General features: G+C 40.2%; 1 protein-coding gene across 4 annotated transcripts in view; it reads right to left on the bottom strand.

Moving 5' to 3' along the window:
• The window catches only part of SUFU (SUFU negative regulator of hedgehog signaling), a 96552-nt gene that overhangs the window by 19701 nt on the left and 55219 nt on the right, over positions 1 to 21632 (bottom strand). For 2 of the 4 annotated variants that reach the window (XM_089509755.1, XM_089509756.1), the window contains exons 9-10: positions 10370 to 10504; positions 9211 to 9349 (exon numbers count right to left, since the gene is read on the bottom strand). In XM_089509755.1, the coding sequence (XP_089365881.1) occupies positions 9211 to 9349; positions 10370 to 10504 (274 nt within the window). Of the gene's footprint in view, positions 1 to 4711; positions 5260 to 9210; positions 9350 to 10369; positions 10505 to 18202; positions 18451 to 21632 lie in introns of those variants that run through there. The other 2 variants (XM_089509757.1, XM_089509758.1) reach the window with 2 other exon arrangements.

The raw sequence follows: 21632 nt of genomic DNA, 5'->3' as shown, positions 1-21632 counted from the left end.
ACAAGGTTTTAAGTCAGCTCTCTTAAGTTTGCTTAACAAAGAGTAAAGGACAATAATAAACAATAATAATAATAAAATTTTTATTTATATACCGCCCTTCCAACAGATCAGGGCGGTTAACAGCACGTTAAAAACAGTACAATAAAAACATTAATACAGAACAGATTCAATAAAAAACAGAAAAGCCCCGAGTTAGCCTATCCCCTTGCTAGTGAAGAGGGAGGAGGCCCATTGGACTTTAGTCGGGGAATGCTTCACTAAAGAGGAAGGTCTTTAAATCCCTCCTAAATTGGGCCAGGGAGGTGGCCGAGCGGAGCTCTGTGGGCAGCGTATTCCAGAGGGCCGGGGCGGCGATGGAAAATGTCTTCCTAGAGGTAGAGACAAGCCTAGCCCCGGGAACCCTAAGTAGTTGCTGCCCAGATGTTCTGAGGGTGCGGGACGGAATGTATGGGGAGAGGCGGTCCTTCACCAACAATGCGTTGGGTGATGGTAATGATGTGGTGGAATGTGTCACCATCACCATGTACTACTTGTACGGTTAAACTACTCAAGGAAGATTTGAGACAATGACATAACAGGCCTGACACAGCATCGGGAATGTTTTATGAAAAGCCTAAATTATTCATAATTCTCTTCCTAAAGCAAAATATGCTCTCCAGAAGTGATCCTGGACACTGCACACCAGAAAGCCAAATTTTTACTATGGAACACTTTAGTAAGGATAGGATATTATTTCACCTAAATTTTCATAATGCAAGAAAATACTGAAGGTACAAAACATACACTTACAGATCATCAAAACAGAGTACAAAAATCAGGGGGGAGGGGGCAATAGAAGGTTATAACATTTTCTTCATCATGGCAAAATGGTTGCAAGCTGCACTTTGCCCTCCTATATCCATGCTCTGGTAAGGTACAGCCTGATTGCCTCATGACTGAGTCCTGGATCCAATATATACCTGGATCTTCCAAACATGTATGCCAAGTTCCAAATGCTAAGAATTGAAGTCATGACCTATAATCAGCAGGCATCATGAAAATTCAGATTTTTTCATCCTAGATTTAGATTTAGAAGGCACCCTGCTCCCAAAAATAACAATTTGAGAGGAGAGGTTTTTGACATTGTGCAAACAATTTGAGCAAACTGAGATGTTGTTTTAAAACAGCAACAGGGGACAAAAAGAAATAGTGGACTCGCGTTAACTGCTCACCTATATCACAGCTATTTGCCTCATGGGTCAAAATTAAGAATTATATAAAGATGTTTTCCCAATAGGAAAATCTATTTTGGAAGAGTAACTGTGCTGTCATAATCAATTTGTAATGAGTAAGAAGCACCTGGGTTGTTGTTTTTTAAATCCACCCTATGAGTTTGGCCCTGATCTGTACAACGTTTATAATCTGAGCACAGTAATTGTAGTAGCAGAACTGTATCACAATAAGGGCTAAGCATATTACTGAGCAGAGAAATTATCATGGCTTTTTCAGAAGAAAGTTCCCTAGAGGTAATGTAAGCCTTGGCACAACAATTTCTGCATGTGATCACAAAATGAACCTCTGCACTACAGGTAAAAAATGATGTATACCATAGGGCAGGATGAACAATAGAGAACCTATGGCCTTCCAGATGCTTTGAACTATAACTCCCATAATTGATTACCATTGGACAAGCCAGCTAGGAGTTCTTGGAGTTGAAAGTCAAAATATTTTCAAGGTATATAGTTTTTTCTTCTCTGCACTAAATGCTACTTTGTGTGTTACATTTTCAGTCTGCATGTTTAAAAAATCAATACAGGCATGCAATTGCAAACACTTCTATTGTACAGATAAATATACTAGCGAGAAAAGTGAGGAGAACTGCCCCTTGCTCCATTAAATGCATTAGTAAATACATTTGTGCTGATATGTTAACAGCCCTTCAATTACTTCAGTGAACAGAAAACCTCAGAAGTCTCTTAATTTCTTCATGCTTTGGGTATACCTTATATCATGGACATAAACGGTAAGGAATGAAATACTCTATACCACTTAATAGTGTCAATGTTTTTTTAAAAAACACTTATTATATACAAATACGGTCACTGTACACATGAGACTCCATTGTGCTAGAGATTTGCCTTAATATTATTTTCAGAAAGATCTGCTGATGCTTTTGGCAGTTATTATTCTAGAGGAGGTGAAACTGTTGCTGGAAGCCTTTGATCAATTACAGCATTAGCACCAGTGTAACACATCAGAGATACTGCCTCGGTAACTAACAGAGAAACAGAAGCTTAGCATTAACAAATGAGACTTCTTGCTTACGTTTGCATCTTTATGACTCAAAGTGATTTTCTTATTGAACAATAGTCAGTGGAAGGTGTTAAGAAACTAAGCTAGGCCAACACAAGGAATCTTGAAGTTTAGCTTTGTATAATCAGTCAACCAGAGTAACAAACATTTTAAGAGCATGTACAAGAAAGTGATGGAAGCCTAAAATTTGATGCTAAAAACTCTATGGTAGAAGTTGTTGTTATATGCCTCCGCTTTTGACTTATGGAAATCCTAAAGCAAACCTATCACAGGGTTTTCTTGGCAAAATGTGTGGGTAGGGGTTGCCTTTGCTTCCTCTAAAACTTAGAGAGTATGATTTGCCTAGAGTCACCCAGTGGGTCTCAGTGGCTGCGTGGAAAGACAAACTCTGGTCTCCAGAATCTTAGTCCAACACTCGAGCCACTACACCACACTGGCTCTCTAACCTTCCTACACATTGTGGAAATTATATAACATTGATTTGCTTTTTTATTGTGTTTTGGAAACTGTTGTATTCAAAGTTAGTGTTATGGGCTCAAACAAGATCTGGGAGCAATAAAATGAGTGGAGAAAGAACTGCGGAACTCCAGAAGATACTGAGGAGAGCTGTGAATTATTCCCAGAGAAAAAGACTCATCCTATAACCAAAGGCCACCAAATCCCATGGCACTCACAACTGACATTTTAATGTAATTAAACCCCTAGGTCCTGTTTTGAAAGGAACTTTTTAAAAAAGTGGCAGGAATTACTAGGTTGATCACTGATGAATTTGACCAAAGGCCTATCTAATTGAATATCCTGATTTTCACAGAGGTCATCTAGATGCCCACTTGAAGCCCACAAGCAGGACACAAGGGCAACAGGCTCATCCTTTGCTACTTCCCAACAACTGTTTTTCAGAGGCACTGTGCCTCCAGTACTAAGTTCTCATAACTGGTAGCCACAACTATGGATTCTGTGTGTTTTAACTAGGAACTATGTGAAGCAAAACTTGTATAATTTGCACTGAACCTCCCACCCTTCTGCTTGATTAGATAAACCTGAGTTCTACTATTCCACAAGAGGAGGGAAAACCTCTATCTGTACACTTTTTCAATACCATACAAAATTTTATAAACCTCTACTATGCTTTTATCATTTTTATCATTAAAACCCTCAAATATTATAACATCTCCTCACAGGGAAATTGTTCGCTGATCATTCTGTTTTTCCCCTTCTTGCCCATTTTCCAATTTTATATCCTTTTTAAATATGGCAATTATTAAAAGGACTGCTTTCTCCCACATAAACCTGAGGACTAGTTAAGGCAGTCCAAGACTTTCATTTACTTTGCCACCCGTTTGCAGTTAAGTAGGTAATGACCAAGGAGTGGGCTCAATTTGTCTGAAAGTGAGACACGGAGAACATCTATACTATAGCAATAATGCAATTTGGCACTGCTTTAAGTGCTGGAGCTCCATTCCATGAAACCCTGGAATTTGTAGTTTTACAGAGTGTGGATGCCTCACAAAACTACAAATCCTGGGATTCTGTAGGATGGAGTCGTGGCAGTTAAAGTGGTGCCAGACTGGATTGCAGATGTACCCATGTAATCCCACTGGATCTGTATTCATTAGGCAACATTTACAGTATGAGATGGCATATTATAATTTCAACAAGCTTGTTAAGAACTTCCACAATGGATAAGGTACTTTGAGTTCATTTGAGCTTGTTATACATGGATTGAAGAAAGGGAATGGGCTGGTTTTTCTTGCTCAATTTAAACTCAGCTTCACCTTGGCTAGATTGGTAGCTGAGCTAGAGCTAGTCAGCTCTTGGTAAACACACTCTTGTTCCTGTAGCACAGTCATAGCCCTGAAGGGTTTTGGCACTGTCTGTTCTATTGGGTGGTAAAAGAATGCCAAGAGGAAAAATGTCTTTTGCAAACACTAATGTCTTATTCTGAAAGAAGACATATGAAAGACTGGTTTGGCCTCTGTATCAAGATTTAGAGAGAGACTCTTGAAAATACAAAGTTTGCTGACTTCAAGCTTACAAATCAAGGATCTTCCTTATAAGAATGCAAGGTGCATTTTATTTATGACTTTCCAATTTCAGCAAATTCACAAGTCAAGAGAACCCCAATAAAATATGTATGGACCATTACTTAACTCAGTCATACCTTTTTTTTTCTTATTCAGATAATTGTTGTGTAACATACAACAATATAGGGGGCTCTTCATACACACAGAAACTGAACAGAAAAAGTAAAGTCACAGAATTATAGAGTTGGAAGAGACCATCCCCTGCCATGCAGGATGATCAGTTAAAGCAATCTCAACACTGGCCATCCAGTCTTAGTGTGAAAACATCCACAAAAAGAGACTCCACCACACCACACCACACCACACTTCGAGGGAGCGTGTTCCATTGTCGAACAGCAATTACAGTCAAGAAGTTGTTCTTAATGTTTAGGTGGAAACTTTATTTCTGTAGTCTGAATCCACTGCTCCATGTTCTAGCCTCTGGAGCAGCAGAAAATAAGCTTGCTCCTTCTTCAAAATGACATTCTTTCAAATATTTAAACAGAGTTATCATGTCACCTCTTAACTTTCTCCACTCCAAGATAAACATACCCAGCTCTCTAAGATTCTTCTAATAGGGCATATCTTCCAGACGTTTTACCATTTCGGTCACCCTCCTGTCAACCCTCCAGCTTGCCAATATTCTTTTTGTATGGTGGTGAACTAGACACAGTATTCCAGGTAACGTCTGACCAAAGCAGAATAGAATGATAGTATTACTTCCCTCCATTTAGACACTATACTCCTATTAATGCAGCCTAGAATAGCATTGGCTTTTTTAGCTGTCACATCACACTGTTAATTCATATTAAGCTTGTGGTCTACTGACTCTGAGATGATGATGATGATGATGATGATGATGATGATGATGATAATAATAATAATAATAATAGCCCACTTCTCCCTGGAGGATTGAGGCGGGTTACAATTAAGAATAAAACATAGTAAAATAATAACACAATCCCTAACCCACAATTAAAATACAACAGCATAAAAATCAGTTATTAAAATCATAATAAAATTACAATTAAATTTAATCCCCATTACAATGAGGCAATTTAAGAGAGAGTCAAGGAGGCACAGTTGTGGAACAGTGGAGAGGGCCCATGTATTAGTCTGGGAATGCCCGCCGGAAGCGATCTGTCTTGATGGCTTTTTTAAAGGCCTCAAGAGATGTTATGTGACGGATATCCTCCGGTAGGTCATTCCAAAGTTTAGGAACGGACGATGAAAACGTCCTCTGGGTAACCACAGCAAGTCTGGTCTTCTTAGTCTGTAGTAAATTTGTCCCAGAGGACCTGAGTGTGTGGGGTGGATTGTATGGAAGGAGACTTTCCTTTAAGTAAGCTGGAACTAAGCCATGTAGGGCTTTAAAAGTGATTACCAACACCTTGTACAGTCCGTCCTTGCCTTACGCGGGGGATCCGTTCCGGATCCCGCCGCATAAGGCGAATTCCGCCTATGCTCGAGCCCCATTGGAAACAATGGGCTCGTGTGCAGCGGCGCGGGAGCACGCAGGGCGCAACGGGCGCACGCGCCCATTCAATTGAATGGGACGTGCCTCCCCTTCCGCCCCGCACGTGCCCCACGGCTTGAGCGTGTATGCTCAAGGCCGCGTATGGCGCGCCGGCGTATGGCGCGGGCGCGCTGTACTGTGCCGGAAATGAATTGACAGCCAGTGTAAAGAGATCATGTTCTGTTGCCAAGCTAGGTGTCACCTATCCTATATATGTACATTTCATTTTTTTTCCTGCCTAAATGTAGTTGTTAAAAAAATGTTATTGAATTTTTGTTGAAATTAATTTTGTTAGTTTTGGCCCAACTTTCCAAACTGTTACGGTCCTTTTAACAAATGACCTGTCCTCTGGGGTATTAGCTATTCCTCCTGGTGTCATCTGCAAATTCGATAAACATGCCCTCTAATCCATCATCCAAGTCACTGATAAAGATATTGAACAGCACTGGCCCAGGACAGAACCCTGTGGCACCAAAGAGTCACTTTTCCAAGATGAAAAGGAGCCAATGGTGAGTACCTTTGGATTTGGTCAGTCAACCAATTAGAAATCCCCCTAACAGTTGCATTATATAGCCCTCATTTTATTAGCTTATTTGCCAGAGTATCAAAATACACTACATCAACAACATCCTCTTTATCAACCAAACTTGAAACTATGTCAAAAAAAGAGATAAAATTAATCTAGTGTGCCTTGTTTTTGAGAAACCCATGTTGACTTTTAATGATCATGGTATTCCTTTCTAAGTGCTTACAGACTGACTGTTTAATGGTGTGCACTAGAATCTTTCCTGGTGTTGATGCCAGGCTGACTGAACAGTAATTACTCGAGTCCTCTTCCCCCCCCCCCTTTTTTTTTTTTTTTTTTTTTTTTTTTTTTGAAGATAGGGACAACATTTGCACTCCTTCAATCTATTGGGGCTTCTCCTCTTCTCCAGGAATTCTCAAAATTTATAACCAGTGGTTCTGAGATTACTTCTGCTAGTTCTTTTAATACTCTTGATGTAGTTCATCTGGCCCTGGAGACCTGAATTCATTTATGATGAAGAAGAAAAGCCCTCCATTCAGCCACCATCTTGAGGGGAGAGAGGCAGGCTAGCTCCAACTGCCTGCCTGAAAGAAGAAAAGCCCTCCCTTCAGCCACCATCTTGCGGGGAGAGAGGCAGTGAAATTGTCTGCATGGCAAGTGAGGAGTTTGTTAGACATTATATTCTTGGCAGAGTTTGACTTCCAACAAATATCGGGATAGTCCAAATCTCTCATGACTACTACATTTTTCCTTGTATGTGTGGCCATCTGTTCCAGGAAGGCATCATCCAGATCCTCAATCTGGGTTGGGGGTCTGTAGCAGATCCCCCACAATGACATCCCTGTTGTTTCTGTCCTTCTTGATTTTTTATACCCAGGTGCTCTCCACCTGGCTACCAGGATTTAAGTGATATATTTCTTCATAAGTGTAAACATCCTTGACATATAATGTTACTATTCCTCCTTTCCCATTTGGTCTATTCTTCTGAAATAGGTTATACCCCTCTGTTACTATATTCCAATCATGTGACTCCCAGCAGGTTTTAGTGATGCCTATTATATTGTATTTGTTTTACTGTGTTAAGAGTTCCAAGTTCAATTTGTTTATTTCCCATGCTCTACACATTAGTGTACAGACAGCTAAGGCCATGGATCATTCCCCCAGTTGCTTTTTTAATGTTTTTTCCCTCCCACCTTTGGTTCTTGTACTATTTGCCATGTTCTCTCTATAACAATTGGGCTATTATATCCAGGATTGGATGAACTCCTGCCTTAAAGAATACTATCTCCCACCACTACATGACTCAGTTTAAAGCCCTCCTGATCAGATTTGTGAGTCTTAGCAAAGAGGACACCTGGGCTGAGAAAATGGGGGAAGTAAATGTTGGCCTCCCAAGCCCTTCCTCAGCCCGCCTGTCCCTTTGGAGGACCTACAGAGAACACCTGGGCTGAGGAAATGGAGGAAGCAAACGTTTGCCTCCCAAGACCTTCCTCAGCCCAGCTGTCCCTTCAGGAGACAGCCAGGCAACGGAAGATGCTTGAGGCACAAGCCTATTCCCGCACTGCCCTGTATATAAGTTGACCCAGGTTCTTTTTGGGGGGTCGCTTTTTGCGCATACATTTCTCAACTTACCGTCGAGTATATACAGTAAATCTCTGCTGGAAAATTAAACCACTTTCTCACAAAAGAAACTAAAAGGACCTTCTCCAATCTAGCTTTCCAAATTATTCTGAAACATAAGCAGGCTCATTTACCTGAAGAAAATGTAAAAAATGTGAAGTGATAAATATGTGTACATCCAGGTCAACTGTGACACCTAGAGGAATGATATGCAGGAGGGCACATAGGAATAAATGTATGCTTCAAATGGCCACAAAAGCAGAGTTCATGTTTGTTTCTGCGCTAGGAAGTATATGTTATATATACAAAACTCTGCAGTGTTTACATGTGTTTCTATAGAAGAATAAGATCTTATTTAATCATGAGCTCTTGAGACACACACAAACAACACAGGGCTGAACACATGAATTTTAACCAGCCACTTCAAACCATTCCTCCATAGATTTCTCGTTGCCCTATCACTTCCCTGTGAACAGCTAAACTGTACTTTTTATTTCTATTTCCAGAGCCAACTATCTCATCCTTTAGGATGCATGCAGTCATAATGACATGCTTTTAGAAAGAGAGGCAGAGCATATTCAGTGTGCAGGGAGATCTAACAATTCATGAACTGGAAAGCTTAAAGGAAATGCTTCAAAGCAAAGTTGGGGCTACTCTTTGGTCAAATTCCTGCTTGGAAGGGTGCCCTAGCAGTTTATTAAAATCAGTTATATTTTCTTTTTAAGGGAGAAGGAGGAATGCATAGTGTTTGTCTCAAAAGCCAGGACTTTTCACCACAGTGGCCTAGGCTAAAATTATTTTGCAAGGCTTCTACTTAGGCAGCTCTTATTTTCCTTTTGAGTTTTTCATGGGTTCAGGTATTGTAACCTTGCCTCCTAGGCTGCAGTATGTTATTCAAAAACAAGAGTGACTACAAAGGTAGCTGCATTGCAGTGGCAAGAGAAGGAATTAGAGGATGCAGAATTTTAAAAGTTCTGGGATTTGGGGAGAGAAAATTGCTGTTTACACAGAGGAGTATTAGAAACTGCCATTACTTCTTGGCTTAAAATTCCCTGTTCAAACACTTCAAAGAAACTAGGGGAAATGTAAAGGCTTCCTAAGTCTAAAATAGTACAGTAAAACCAAGCAAATATATTATCTTGGGACATATAAGGGAAGGTGTAGAAAGGAGGAAAGGACTAGCAGAGTCTTACTTGTAACCATGGTCCATGTGCTGCATAGGGATGCTCCTCAGTAGCAAAGGCCCCTTCAACTCCTGTTGATACAAAAGTGATTGCTGTGTCCCCTGTAATACTTTTGTATGTAAAGTGCCGTCCATGTAACAATCTGCCTCTGGAGGAGTAAATACAAACATATGTAAACATGATTTTTAAACCCATACTGTCAGCCAACTGGCACTGTGCTTCATCACAAATACTAAACCCAACTAAGAAACATTTATGTATTTCACTCAAAGCTCACAGGTTAGAAAAGAAAGGTGACACTGGACTGGACATAGCTGCCTTTCCTTTCACTGGTGGGGTGAACACAATTTGATCATGGCTGTATATGATTAAGACTCTTGATAAGTATGACTGAGTTTAAAAAGAGACTTATGCAACTGATCCTACATAAATGTTCCAAAATTCATAAGTATACTGCAGCCTCATGAGCTCAACCCATAGAGAGATCAGTTCCTACATCACTGCAAGGATAGAGGAGGGGTGATTTTACACCTGACGTACACTTCTGTACTATGGTTGTTTATTCTTCCTCACTATGTGATCTTTTTAAAAACTGGATCTCTTATTAAGGTGTGGCCTGGAACATTTTCAGGGTCTTCAAGACAGTTTGTTACTTTCTATTTAACATTTTAAGCAGCCTGTACAAGAAAATACAATATAATATCACAACTTAACTGTAGACACATGAAACATCCAAACAAATAAAAGATTCAGTTAAATATGACTCATTCCTAGGACAGATATAGGACTATATAATGGTTTAGGATTAGGACAACCAGGAAATATTGATAATTGAAATTTAGGCATAACAGAGCTCATGCAAAAGTTAATCAAAGTTCTTTGGCATGCATAGTTATGCTGGAAGTCAAGAGGATGTTGGCCACTAATGTGTAATAGGTCACAAGGCAACCAGAACTGATTGTGCCAAGAGCATTTCAGAAAGAACTGTTAGCTTCACAAGGGGGAGCATTTATAAATTTGACCTCCTAGGGCTTAACTTTCAAAAAAACAATTTTGTACCTCACAGTAGTCCTAGTGAGTTGGATGATATTAGCCTGAACCGAACTGACTATTCCAGTTGCAGCTGCAGCAGTGCAATCCCGACAGAAAAAATTAAAGCACAACTTACCTTAAACAAAGTGGAATTAACGCTCCTGACTCCTGGTTAAATTTTAGGTGCACACTCTCAAGCTGCCTTGTGCGAATCAGCTCATGTGGAATAATTGCTGCAGAACTTTCACTTTCTAGACTGTCCTTGCGACTTCTAAGGTAAAGAAAAACATAAGTATTTAGGCCCAACCCCAATATCTTGTTGGGTGAGACTCATTCAATTAATGTATGTATATACTGTTTTTAATTGATGTTTGTAATTATTTTAAAATGTTTACTGTTTGTGAGCCACCTTGGGTCCCTTTTTGGGAGAAAGGCAGCATAAAAATGAAATAAATAATAAAATAAAAGGATCATTTTAATCCTGTGATTCTGTCTTATAAACACCTTATTCCCTGACCTGTACAAGAAATCTAGCCCATCTCATTTAAAAATCACATCTCTACTTTCTAGAATCAAAGTATAATCATACTTATTTTACAAAAAGATATTTAGTCCACACTGCATTGTTTTTTAAACACTCTAAGCAACTCTATCATGTTTGAAAGCTGAGGTATACTGGAACAACATTCAGGATAAGAAATCTCTCTACTCCTTCTCTGTCTTTACATCTCCTTCTCTGTCTTTATATCTCAACAAATTATTAAAGCAAAACATGTTTTGTAACATTTGTAGATAAACAGCATACTTTTAAATCCACAATTAAAAACTACATTCTGTCATGTGACAACCAGATTTTCAAAATAAGATCAAGAAGATATGGATCAAACTGTTTAGACTCAAAGCTTTATATTATGAAATATAACTATACATACTTGCTTTGAAAATACAAAGAAAGAAGCACCAGATCTTATCTGCTATTGGAAACTACATAAGTTCAGCCCTGTTTAGTACTTGGATGGGAGACCACAAAGAATATCAGGTGCTTTAAGCTACATGGTGGCTCAGCGGTTAAGACAGTGACTCTGATGACCACAAGGTCAGCAGATCAGCAGTTCGAGATCAAGTGCTGCATGATGGAGTAGGATCCTGTCACTAGTCCCAACTCCTCCCAACCTAGCAGTTAGAAAGCATGTAAAAGTGTGAGTAGATAAATTGGTACCACTTCGGTGGGAAGGCAACAGTGTTCTGTACAGTCATGCTAGCCACATGACCCAGAGAGTTGTCTTTGACAATGCTGGCTCTTCGGCATAGTAACTGAGTGAGCACTGCCCCCTACAGTCAGACACAACTAGACGATCACGTCAAAGGGGGAAATTTTAACTTTTAAGTTATACAGCGCGCCTGCGTCATACGCGGGCACGCCTTATGCGGCTTGAGCATATGCGCTCAAGCCGCGGGGGGCAGAGCGTCCCATTCAATTGAATGGGCGCATGCGCCTGCTGCGCCCCGCGCGCCGCCACACCACCATGCACGAGCCCCATTGTTTACAATGGGGCTTGAGCATAGGTGGAATTCACCTTAAGCGGAGGGATCCGGAACAGATCCCCGCGTAAGGCGACGGCCCACTGTATTTCAGAAGAAGGAACTGGAAAAACTACTTATAAGTATTCCTTGCCTAAGAAAACCCTATGAAATTCATGGGGTCACCATAAGTCGACAAACAACCTGAAGACACATACACAGAGAGACAAGGTTCCACAGCCAGATGGATATAAGCTTAAAGAAGAATATGTTGAGACAGCAAGGAATTATCTTTCTTCAATCCCTGGTAGACAGTCTTGATGAGCAGGCATTAAATGATAAAAACCATTTATCTGAAGAAACATTCTTCTCAAACGTGTGTGTGTGTGTGTGTGTGCGCGTGTGAGAGAGAGAGAGATGTATGCCTTTGGCTGGCTGGTTTTTTGTTGTTGTTTTACTTGTAAAGCACCATGTACACTGATGGCACTATATAAATAAATGATTTTGCAGAGAAATAAAAACTATCAGTGTATACACATAATTTTACACAACACACTCTATATAGAGACACAACTGACACATATTATACAGGCAGTGGGGCCTCATTGTCAGCGGACTTACCATCTGTGTATTTCAGCATCCGCAGGTGGCAAGCCCCCTGATGTCCCCAATGGCGGTGTGGCTGTGTGCATGAACACCACTTAGGGCAGCAGAACTTGAGGTCCTGTGGAATTTGGTATTTATGGGGGGGGGGGGTGTCCACAATGGAAACACACACACCCCTCCCCATGAATACCAAGGTCCCACTGTAGATCTGCAATATCTTCATTGCATGTTATAAGCTACATATTGAAAATGGAATTTGTACTTATATTGAAATTTGCATCCCATCAAGGAGAACCTCCCACATAGCCCAGATGTCATAGATAAAATCAATTAAGTTCAACAGGTTCACTAACAAGTAAATGTTCATAAGATTACATCACTGTAGTGAAAGATCCATCAAACATGGAAAACTCAGATAAATATTTTTTAAAAAACATGATTTCACATCATAGATCGATTGCACTGCTGACAGCACATTTCTACAGGCATCCAATAAGGTATTGTGAGATCATTCCTTTCAGACATAAATATAACCAACTATATTTATTCATCTCAAAGGTTTTCAGTGTAAAGAGAACATAAAATGCATAGCGGTTTAAGTAAGAAATGTTAAAAAAATGAAATATAATATACTTTTAAAAAAGCCATATAGACAAAAAACAGATAAGCGCACCACCATAGTATAGAGCAGATTCTGAAAAAAGCATTTTGTAGCATATCCTTTACAAGAAATGATAAGTATCCAACTAGTTTTCTGACAAATGTCAAAATGTTCCAGGTATATTTAGCAAAATTTATCACACTAGGTTTTCCAAATATTTGATACTTGAAAGCAGCCTATTACTAGAAGGTTAGATATTACACCTCAAGTTGTATACTACAAATAGTTACAGACTTTATAGAAGTTGATTCGACAGCTCTCAATAAAAATAAGACTAAATATTCCTCTAGAGAAATGAGACTGCAAAATTCATTCACAGGAGGGATTTCCAATTGAGGAAAAATACATGAGTCTAAAGCAACAGTAGGACAAGTGTGTTACTGGGGCAGGCATTTTAAGATCATGTTATAGGAAAGGTGCAATTTATAAGCATTAGGATTAGCATTAGAGAAGTGTCTCTTTCATGTTTTTCATGGGGTCCACTGCTGACAGATCCATACCTAGAGTAACAAATCTTAATAGAAATAAGTGTTCATTCTTTCAGACTTGTTTAGCTGCAACATGCTAGTATATTTCTACAACTACCCTATACCCCAGACTGAATTATTGTTAATATGAATTGTGCTATATAGTTTGTTGTTGTTTCTGAGTGTCTTCAAGTAGTTTCTGACTTATGGTAATCCTAAGGCAGACCTATCACTGGGTTTTCTTGGCAAGTTTCTTCAGAGGGGGTTTGCCATTGCCATCCTCTGAGGCTGAGAGAATGTGACTTGCCCAAATTCACCCAGTGGGTTTCCATGGCTGGGGGGGGATTAGAACTCTGGTCTCCAGGGTCATAGTTTAATGCTCAAACCACTATGCTAGCTTTTGTTAGTTTAACCAACCCTCACCACCAAGATCACAGTCCATAATCTCATTAAAGAAGGGTTGCAACAGTTTTTGCGGAGTGAGAATTCACAAATAAAGAACAAATATCTTGTTGTCAAAAACGATACTATGGATTCAGATTTTATGTAGCTGGTTCCAGAGAACACCATACACTAGACAGGACACAGAATATTGTATAAAGGCCCCTTTTCAGCTTCAGAAACCAGTACCTATTTCTTGCTAGTATGCAGCTGCACAGGCATTCTGTATGTTGCACCATGTAATCAAGGCCTGCAATTGTTATACCCAAGCATTAACCCTGAACTTCTACAAAAGACTATTAGTGTAACTAGGGATGTTTATTATTATGCTTCTTTAAAACAATGTCTACAGTAGTTCCAGGTTTAGATGTATATGAAGTGTCTACAAATCTTTTGTTGCCACTTTTACCCTGAACTTCATGTTGCTTCTCTTCTTGGCTTGACTACATCCTGTTCAGCTACTTTTCCAGACCTGATTATTCAAAGGTCTTGGAAAAGGTCCCCTAAACCCATATTGGACTGAGACTTGTTGGCTCTGGCTCTTGACACCAAGAGATTTTCTTTACAGGGTAACCCTGGAAGCTCAGAGTTTTCCATTTACTTTGTTTCTGAAATGAAGGCCCCACTCTTTGCTTTGGTAGTTCTTAAGAATGGGAGGGTACTGGCAGGGCCACCCACATATTAGATTTTCAATAACCTATGCTAAGCTGAGTAAAGCACTAAGTATGCAGGAGATTTTCACATTCTTTTAGCTTGAATGAAAATGCATGCCTGGCCCTTGGGAAAGGGGACAACCCACTAAGGGAATGAAGGAATTCCTAGCCTTTAAAAAAAAAAAAAAGATAAGGAGAGGAGACAATAACTAATTACCACACCTTCTTTTGTTTCCAAATTGTAGCTTTTTAAAAAAAGTTAACTTACAACATCTTGCAAGTCTAGTATTTGTTATTGTTACTTTTATGGGCATCCTTTATCTTAGTATTTTTCACACACATCCTCCAATCTGCTTAACCAGACCCATCTAGCATGGTGATTCAAATTTTTATTTTTACAATTAAGAGTGCACTAACCAGGGCATAAAATATTGCTAACGTCTCTACCAGACTGAATGCTTCATCTATCAACACAAATAATTCATGATTCTCAGTTTGCATCCAGAAAAAAAAAAAACCTGACAAAAGCCAAGGCTGCTGTGTTAGGTGAGGGAGAGCATTTGAATGAGAGCAGTGTGCTGGAAATGCCCCAGTTTGAAGACTGCACATCTAGCATTTTATGGAACTGGAGGGGAATCTGAGATTAAAGCTCATTCCCAAGTGATTGAAGGATTGTGGGAGGTGTAAGTGTGGGCAGTTGTCAGATTAATTCTTTAGATGATTAAATTCTTTTTGTTTCTTTAAAGCTGTTTGTAGTCATGTTTGAAGTCTCTTCATTTTGAGTGAGTGTAATGCAGCAGTTACCAAGGTGACTTTTGCTGACTTTCAACTATTTCTTCCCTCATCTTCTGTTCTTACCAACAGTCTGAATTGGTTTCTAAATCTTGTGAATTGAGATGAACAGCAGTGCTGTTAGCCGCAGTGCTGTTAGCTGCAGCCACACTAGACTTTAAAAGCTGGGGTTTTGCTGCAGAGCCAGCACACTGGTAATCTGCAGTAACACTAAACCCCATCACCCTCCTACCTCTATTATATATGAAAGGCCTTTGAGAACAACAGGTCAAAGCATGCCATGCCCATATGCCTAAACCTAGATCCTACATTGGCTCTCTTTCTTAGAGATGGGCAGCTACCACCACAACACTTGATGCCAATAATCATTCATTTGTAGGAGTCCTGAAGAGAAATCAACAACTGCTTGCTAAACAAACTTTAACCATTTCACTCTTGGTTTACTTTTTTAAAGAGTGGGGTGGGGACAAGCCACATTAATAGAAGTAGTAGGTATACAGAATTCATATAACTTTCTTGAATGTGCTTTGAGGTGTATACCAAACACAATCAGCCCTCCATATGAGCAGTAGTGTGTGTTGGTTCCAGACCCCCACAGATGCCAAAACACACAGGATCTCAAGTCCCATAAGCATAAATGGATGCTGATGTGCACATGGATGGGTTGTTGTGGCTGTGTATACGCAATTCTTTTGACAGTAATGGGGTGGTGCCGTCCACAGATGCTCCAACCTGCGAATGGCTATCCTACTGATATAGAGGGCTGACTGTAACAAGTAAGTCAGGCAGGTCCTTCACCTTTTATCACCACCTCTAAAACACTTTGCCACACTGGACTTCATCACTATTTTTAATCATATTACATTTTCCCATGGTGGAGTCTGGGCACTCAAAACACAGCTTGAGAATCTTTGATTTCGATGAGTTGGTTTCAGCTCCACAACTCCTACTTCTGCTGAAAACCATAGTTTATAATTTTAACTAACTAAGTAGAGTTTGCCTGCAAACTGTAACTGGAAGCCATGATAAAATCAATTTCCAATTCTGAATTGCTTTCCATAATAATAGTAAACTAAGGTTTACTGCTGCTGCAAGAAAAGACATCCAAGCATACAAATTCAATGCCTGAAAACAGTGCCAAGATCTGCAGATAGCATCATCCAGTAAGCAGGGAAATTAGAATTGGATGATAGTTTAATTGCATAATGACAGGCAATGTGAGTCAGTGGGGTGCTGGTTAAAGTGTCAGGCTAGGATTCTAGAAAACCAGGGTTCAAATCCTTGTTCTGCCATGGAAACCCACGGGGTGATCTTGGGCAAGTCACTCTATCTAAGCATATGCCCCCCTCCCATTCCATGCCTCTATTAAGTGTCTGGAGCATTTCCACCATGTTTTTGCCCTCTATAATCCAATTTAAGGCCAGTAGAGGTTTTTTTTTTTCCAAGACAGAAAGTGAGCTGAAAGGGACTGTTCTTTAAAAAAAAAGCCTCTCCTTGGCCTACCACAGCCCAGGGGAGCCTACAACATGGTAAGAATGCCCCAATGTCATCATAGGTTGTTATGGAGTAAAATACTTTTAAAAAATTCTGTGGTGTGCTAAAGAGGGTGCAACCTTCCAAGCTCTCCCAGGAGGCTAATGCAACCCATTAGCCTTCCTTATTTGTCCATTCCTGCCTTAGAGGAATGCAAAGACAAGCTACTTCTCAATAAATCTTGCCAAAAAACCTCTATGATAGGGGTCATCATAAATCAGAGTTAACCTGAAGGTACATAGCAACAACAACAAAGATAAAGGAATGCAATACAAATTTAGTGAAACATCCCTAAAACTGTGAAAGCTGTTTTCTTTATTTCAGAAATGGGCTAGAAAGAGATGGTATCTGAGCTGTATTACTGGCTCTTATGGTTGACACAGAACTGTATGCACTATCTATACTTTAATTTTACAATAGGGAGCGCTAAAGAAAGCTCAGTATCTATAATACACCTTCAATTAAACTGCTTCAATTTAAACTGCTTTTAGATTCTCAAGGCAGACCCACCCCTTGTTTCATGTGCACAAATTACCCTCTCTCACAAAACCTTATGTTATTATCACCAGAGCCCAAATGGAAACACTACTTCCTTTTGAGTTGTTATGACTTTATTTATTATATGTACCTCCTCAGCATGATTTGAACATGTTACGAATATCTGTTACAAGAATATTGTTCATTCTCTATTTTTCACATCCCCTTGGTAGACAGGAAATCCTCTCCTACATTTTTAACCATAATTTGATCTCAAAGATTTTTGGCTGGTTTTGCAACACCATTTTTGTTTTTTTTTTTTAAAATCATTATGTTTGTAATGGTTCACTGACTTTAGTGCACAGGCTCTATTCTAAGAACTCAGGTCGCAGAGAAATATACTTGGGGTCAAGCTATTTATTAGGCTTAGCATAACATAGTTAAAGAACTCCTTTTCTAACTGTGAGTACAGTCATCCCTTCCGATTCACAGGGGATCCATTTCGGACCCCCTCCCCCACCCTGCAAATCAGAATAATCACTGATATTGGGATACCATTGATCTCAATGGCTGCACGCTTCCATGTGCGGCCCTGTACACATGCCATGGGTGCTCATGACATTTTGTTTCCTCCCTGTTTGCTGTCCAAGTAATCAAGACTGCAGATCCCAAGTCCGTGAAACAGGGAGGAATGACTGTACTGTGTAACCAATCTGAGCTTATTTTTTGCATGCCAGCAAGTCAGCCCTTTGCCTTTAGGCAAAAATACTGAGTCAATAGGAGGTATGAACATTAATATAATTTGGGGAAACCTGTCTATGGGTAATGTCTCCAATTATCAGCCTACTGAGAAAAGAAGCTACATCACAGGCAGCAATAATGTTTTAATATGTGTTGAAGGGTTTAGGACCACACACAATGAAAAATATCTGTCTCTGATAGTGATCCTGTGGTTGGCTTAAAGTTTATAGACCTTGTACCACATGCTGCTAAATTTGGCCAATCCAGGGTCCAATCCAAAACAGCAAACATCTGTGGCCAATTCCAGATGCTTCTGATCATGTGCCTGAAAAATACCATAGTAATTTTGGTGAGGGCTTCTTTAGAAAAGAAAAACTGAGGACATAGGCAAGTAGGTTGCTTTAATGAATTTTCCTTTGAGATACAATGAAATTAATTAAAACACTAACCCATTAGTGCAAAGGTGGAAAATATGTGGCACTCCTGATGCTGCTGAGCAATAAATCTCTAGATTTCTCCACAGGCTGGTCAGGGTTGATGGGAAACGGAGCTCAACAACATCTCCAGAACTACATGTTACCTAGCCCCACACTACCCATACATCTAGGTAGTGATATGTCCTTCTTATAGCATTAATTAAAAGATCAGAAAACACATAAAGCATTTTGTAAACCTAGAGACTCCCAAGATCTAGAGAAAAGAATGAGTAGCAGCAACATTGCTCTGCTACTACCAAACTCTACCTGCATCTCCAGAGAACTGGAAAGTGGTGCCATTTGATAGGAAGTAGAATGCAACCATTTCCATTGTCCTTTGAATAGAAAACAAGAGTTTAATTGTTTTTGTGGGTTTTTCGGGCTATGTGGCCATGTTCTAGAAGAAATTCTTCTAGAATATGGCCACACAGCCCGAAAAACCCACAAAAAACTATGGATGCCAGCAATGAAAGCCTTCGACTTCACAAGAGTTTAATTGGTTGACAGTAACAAGAACCTCAGGACAGCATAGATTATTTGTAAAGTGTGCCCGCACCATATGCAGGTGCACTATATGAGGCTTTCAGCTTACACGGAAGCAGTGCACTAATCAAAATAACAGTGTGTGCGTCCATGGGCGTGCACGCTGCCCTGAGTCGCGAGCACGTGCCACACTGTTTTTAATGGGGCGTGAGCATACACAGATTTCCCGATGTGGGGGAATCTGGAACGGATCCCCCGCGTAAGGGGACGGTCCACTGTAATTTCCACTGAACTAAGAGCACCTGGGAGAATGGCAGCAATCACCATGCCAACACTCACATCTTGTTGTGTGCCTTCATGTCATTTGTGATGTATGGCGACAAGAGTATTTTAGCAAGATTTGTTAGGGGTGGGTGGGGTGTCATTGTCTTCCTCTGGGAATGAGACTTGCTCAAGTTTGCCCAGTGGGTTTCGGTGGTGGAGTGGGCATCTGAACACTGATCTCCAGAGTCCTAGTCTACCCAAACCATTATACCACACTGGCTCTAAATACTGACCTGGCAGCAAGAAAACCTCACTTGCTTCTACTTTAACAGCCTCATGGGAAAAGCGATACTGAAAGCCACAACTGGGACATTCAACAAAATATTCTGGGTTCTGAATTGAAGCCATTCATTCCCTCTAAGCAAAGCACTCATTTTCTCCACCATCAATTGTTACTCTCCATTTTGCTATTTCTGAACTTGCTTAAGTATAGTGGGGCTATTTGCAGATAAGATTTTGTTTGTTTTTCCTAGTTGTACTTGTGCAAAGCATAGGGTTCACTGGTATTACTGATATCTTCTTTTTTGTTTCTGGGCTGCATTTTTGCTACAATCCAGCAGTATTCACCTTCTGAGTTCACTATTAGGAGAAATTTGCACAGTCTATTACATCACTGGCTAAAGTGGCCATTTTTCCCAACATAGCAAGTTCACTTTTCTATATTTCTATATTTTCTTCAGGTGTTCATTCAGAAGCAACTCTTCCTCAACATCTAGTAAACTGTGAGATTGCATTTTTAATCTCATTCTACAAATGAGAAAGGAACACCGGAAACTGAGAAACTATGCTTTGCCCAAGACTAAAATTAAATCTATATTAGAAAGGCTCACATTCAGAGATCCACATTCACATGTCTATCCACTATCCTCTACACTGTTTTGATTTTGATTACAATGCAGCCACATGGTAAAATAAATTCTGGACCAACTCTTGTTGCACACTTCATGAAGTTCTCAAAGAGGAAATGTAAAGAAATAGAAAAAGGGAGAAATCCCAAATGAACAGTCAGCACATACAGGGCAAAAAGCAGAAAAGCTAAAGTGCAGAATAAGCTCAGAGTTGCAAGAGAGCTTAAAAACAATAAAAGGGCCTTTTTGGTTACTTTTTTGGTTATAGCAAAAGAAAGAACAAGGAAATAGTAGGGTCACTGCATGGAGAAAATGGTGAAATGTTAACAGGAGACAGAGAAAAGAGAGAACTACTCAACACCTCCTTTGCCTCGGCCTTCTTCCAAAAGAAGAACAGTGCTCAACCTGGGGGAAATGGAACAGATGATGCAAGAGGGGAAATACAGCACAGAATAGGTAAAGAAGTAGTATAGGAATATCTAACTACTGTAAATGAACAAGTCTCCAAGACCAGAGAAACTACATCCAAGAATATTAAAAGAACTGGCAGAAATAATCCCAGAACCACACTAATAAACTGTGAGAATTCTTGAAGGACAGGAGAGGTCACAGTAGACAAGAGGAGGGTAAATGTTGTCCTCATCTTCAAAAAAGGGAGGGGACAAAAAGACCCAAATAATTACCGCCCTGTCAGCCTGACATCAACACCAGGAGAGATTCTAGAGCAGACCATTAAACAGACAGTCTATAACCACTTAGAAATGAGTGATGTGATTACTAAAAGTCAACACTGGTTTCCAAAAGACAAGTCATGCCAGACTATCTTATCTCTCTCTCTCTCTCTCTCTCTCTCTCTTTTTTGATAGAGTCACAAGCTTGGTAGATGAAGAGAATGTTTTGGATGAAGCACATCTTGATTTCAATAAGGCCTTCAGCAATGTCCCCCATGATATCCTTGCAAATCAGCTAGTAAAACGGGTACTCAACAGCAGCTCCTCCTCATCCAGGAGCAAAGTGACCAGTGGGATTCTGGTTCTGTCTTGGGCCCAGTGCTATTCAACAGCTTTATCAATGATTTGGATGACGGAATAGAGCACATGTTTACCAAATTTGCAGATAACACTAAATTACCCATCATAGATTAGGAGAGGCAGTGGCATCACTGGGAGGTGCAGGCTGCACCAGGTGACACCCAGGAAGGAGGGTGACACCTGATTGGCCCCCCAACCACACAGGCACCTCTCAAGGGCTCGGGGGGTGGTGGTGGTTCTCCAGCCCTCAGGGGGATCTTCCGCCTGGGCAGCAGCAGGCAATCATTTTCACAGCCCACGTGATTGTTTCCTCAGCCCCGGAAATTCCACCCCCTGCACTGGGTG

This window comes from Sceloporus occidentalis, unplaced genomic scaffold (assembly GCF_023333645.1).
Source record: "Sceloporus occidentalis isolate IW3139 unplaced genomic scaffold, rSceOcc1.0.p SCAF_2, whole genome shotgun sequence".
In the NCBI taxonomy this organism is placed as follows: Eukaryota; Metazoa; Chordata; class Lepidosauria; order Squamata; family Phrynosomatidae; genus Sceloporus; species Sceloporus occidentalis.
This window is presented reverse-complemented; position numbering and strand designations above follow the sequence as displayed.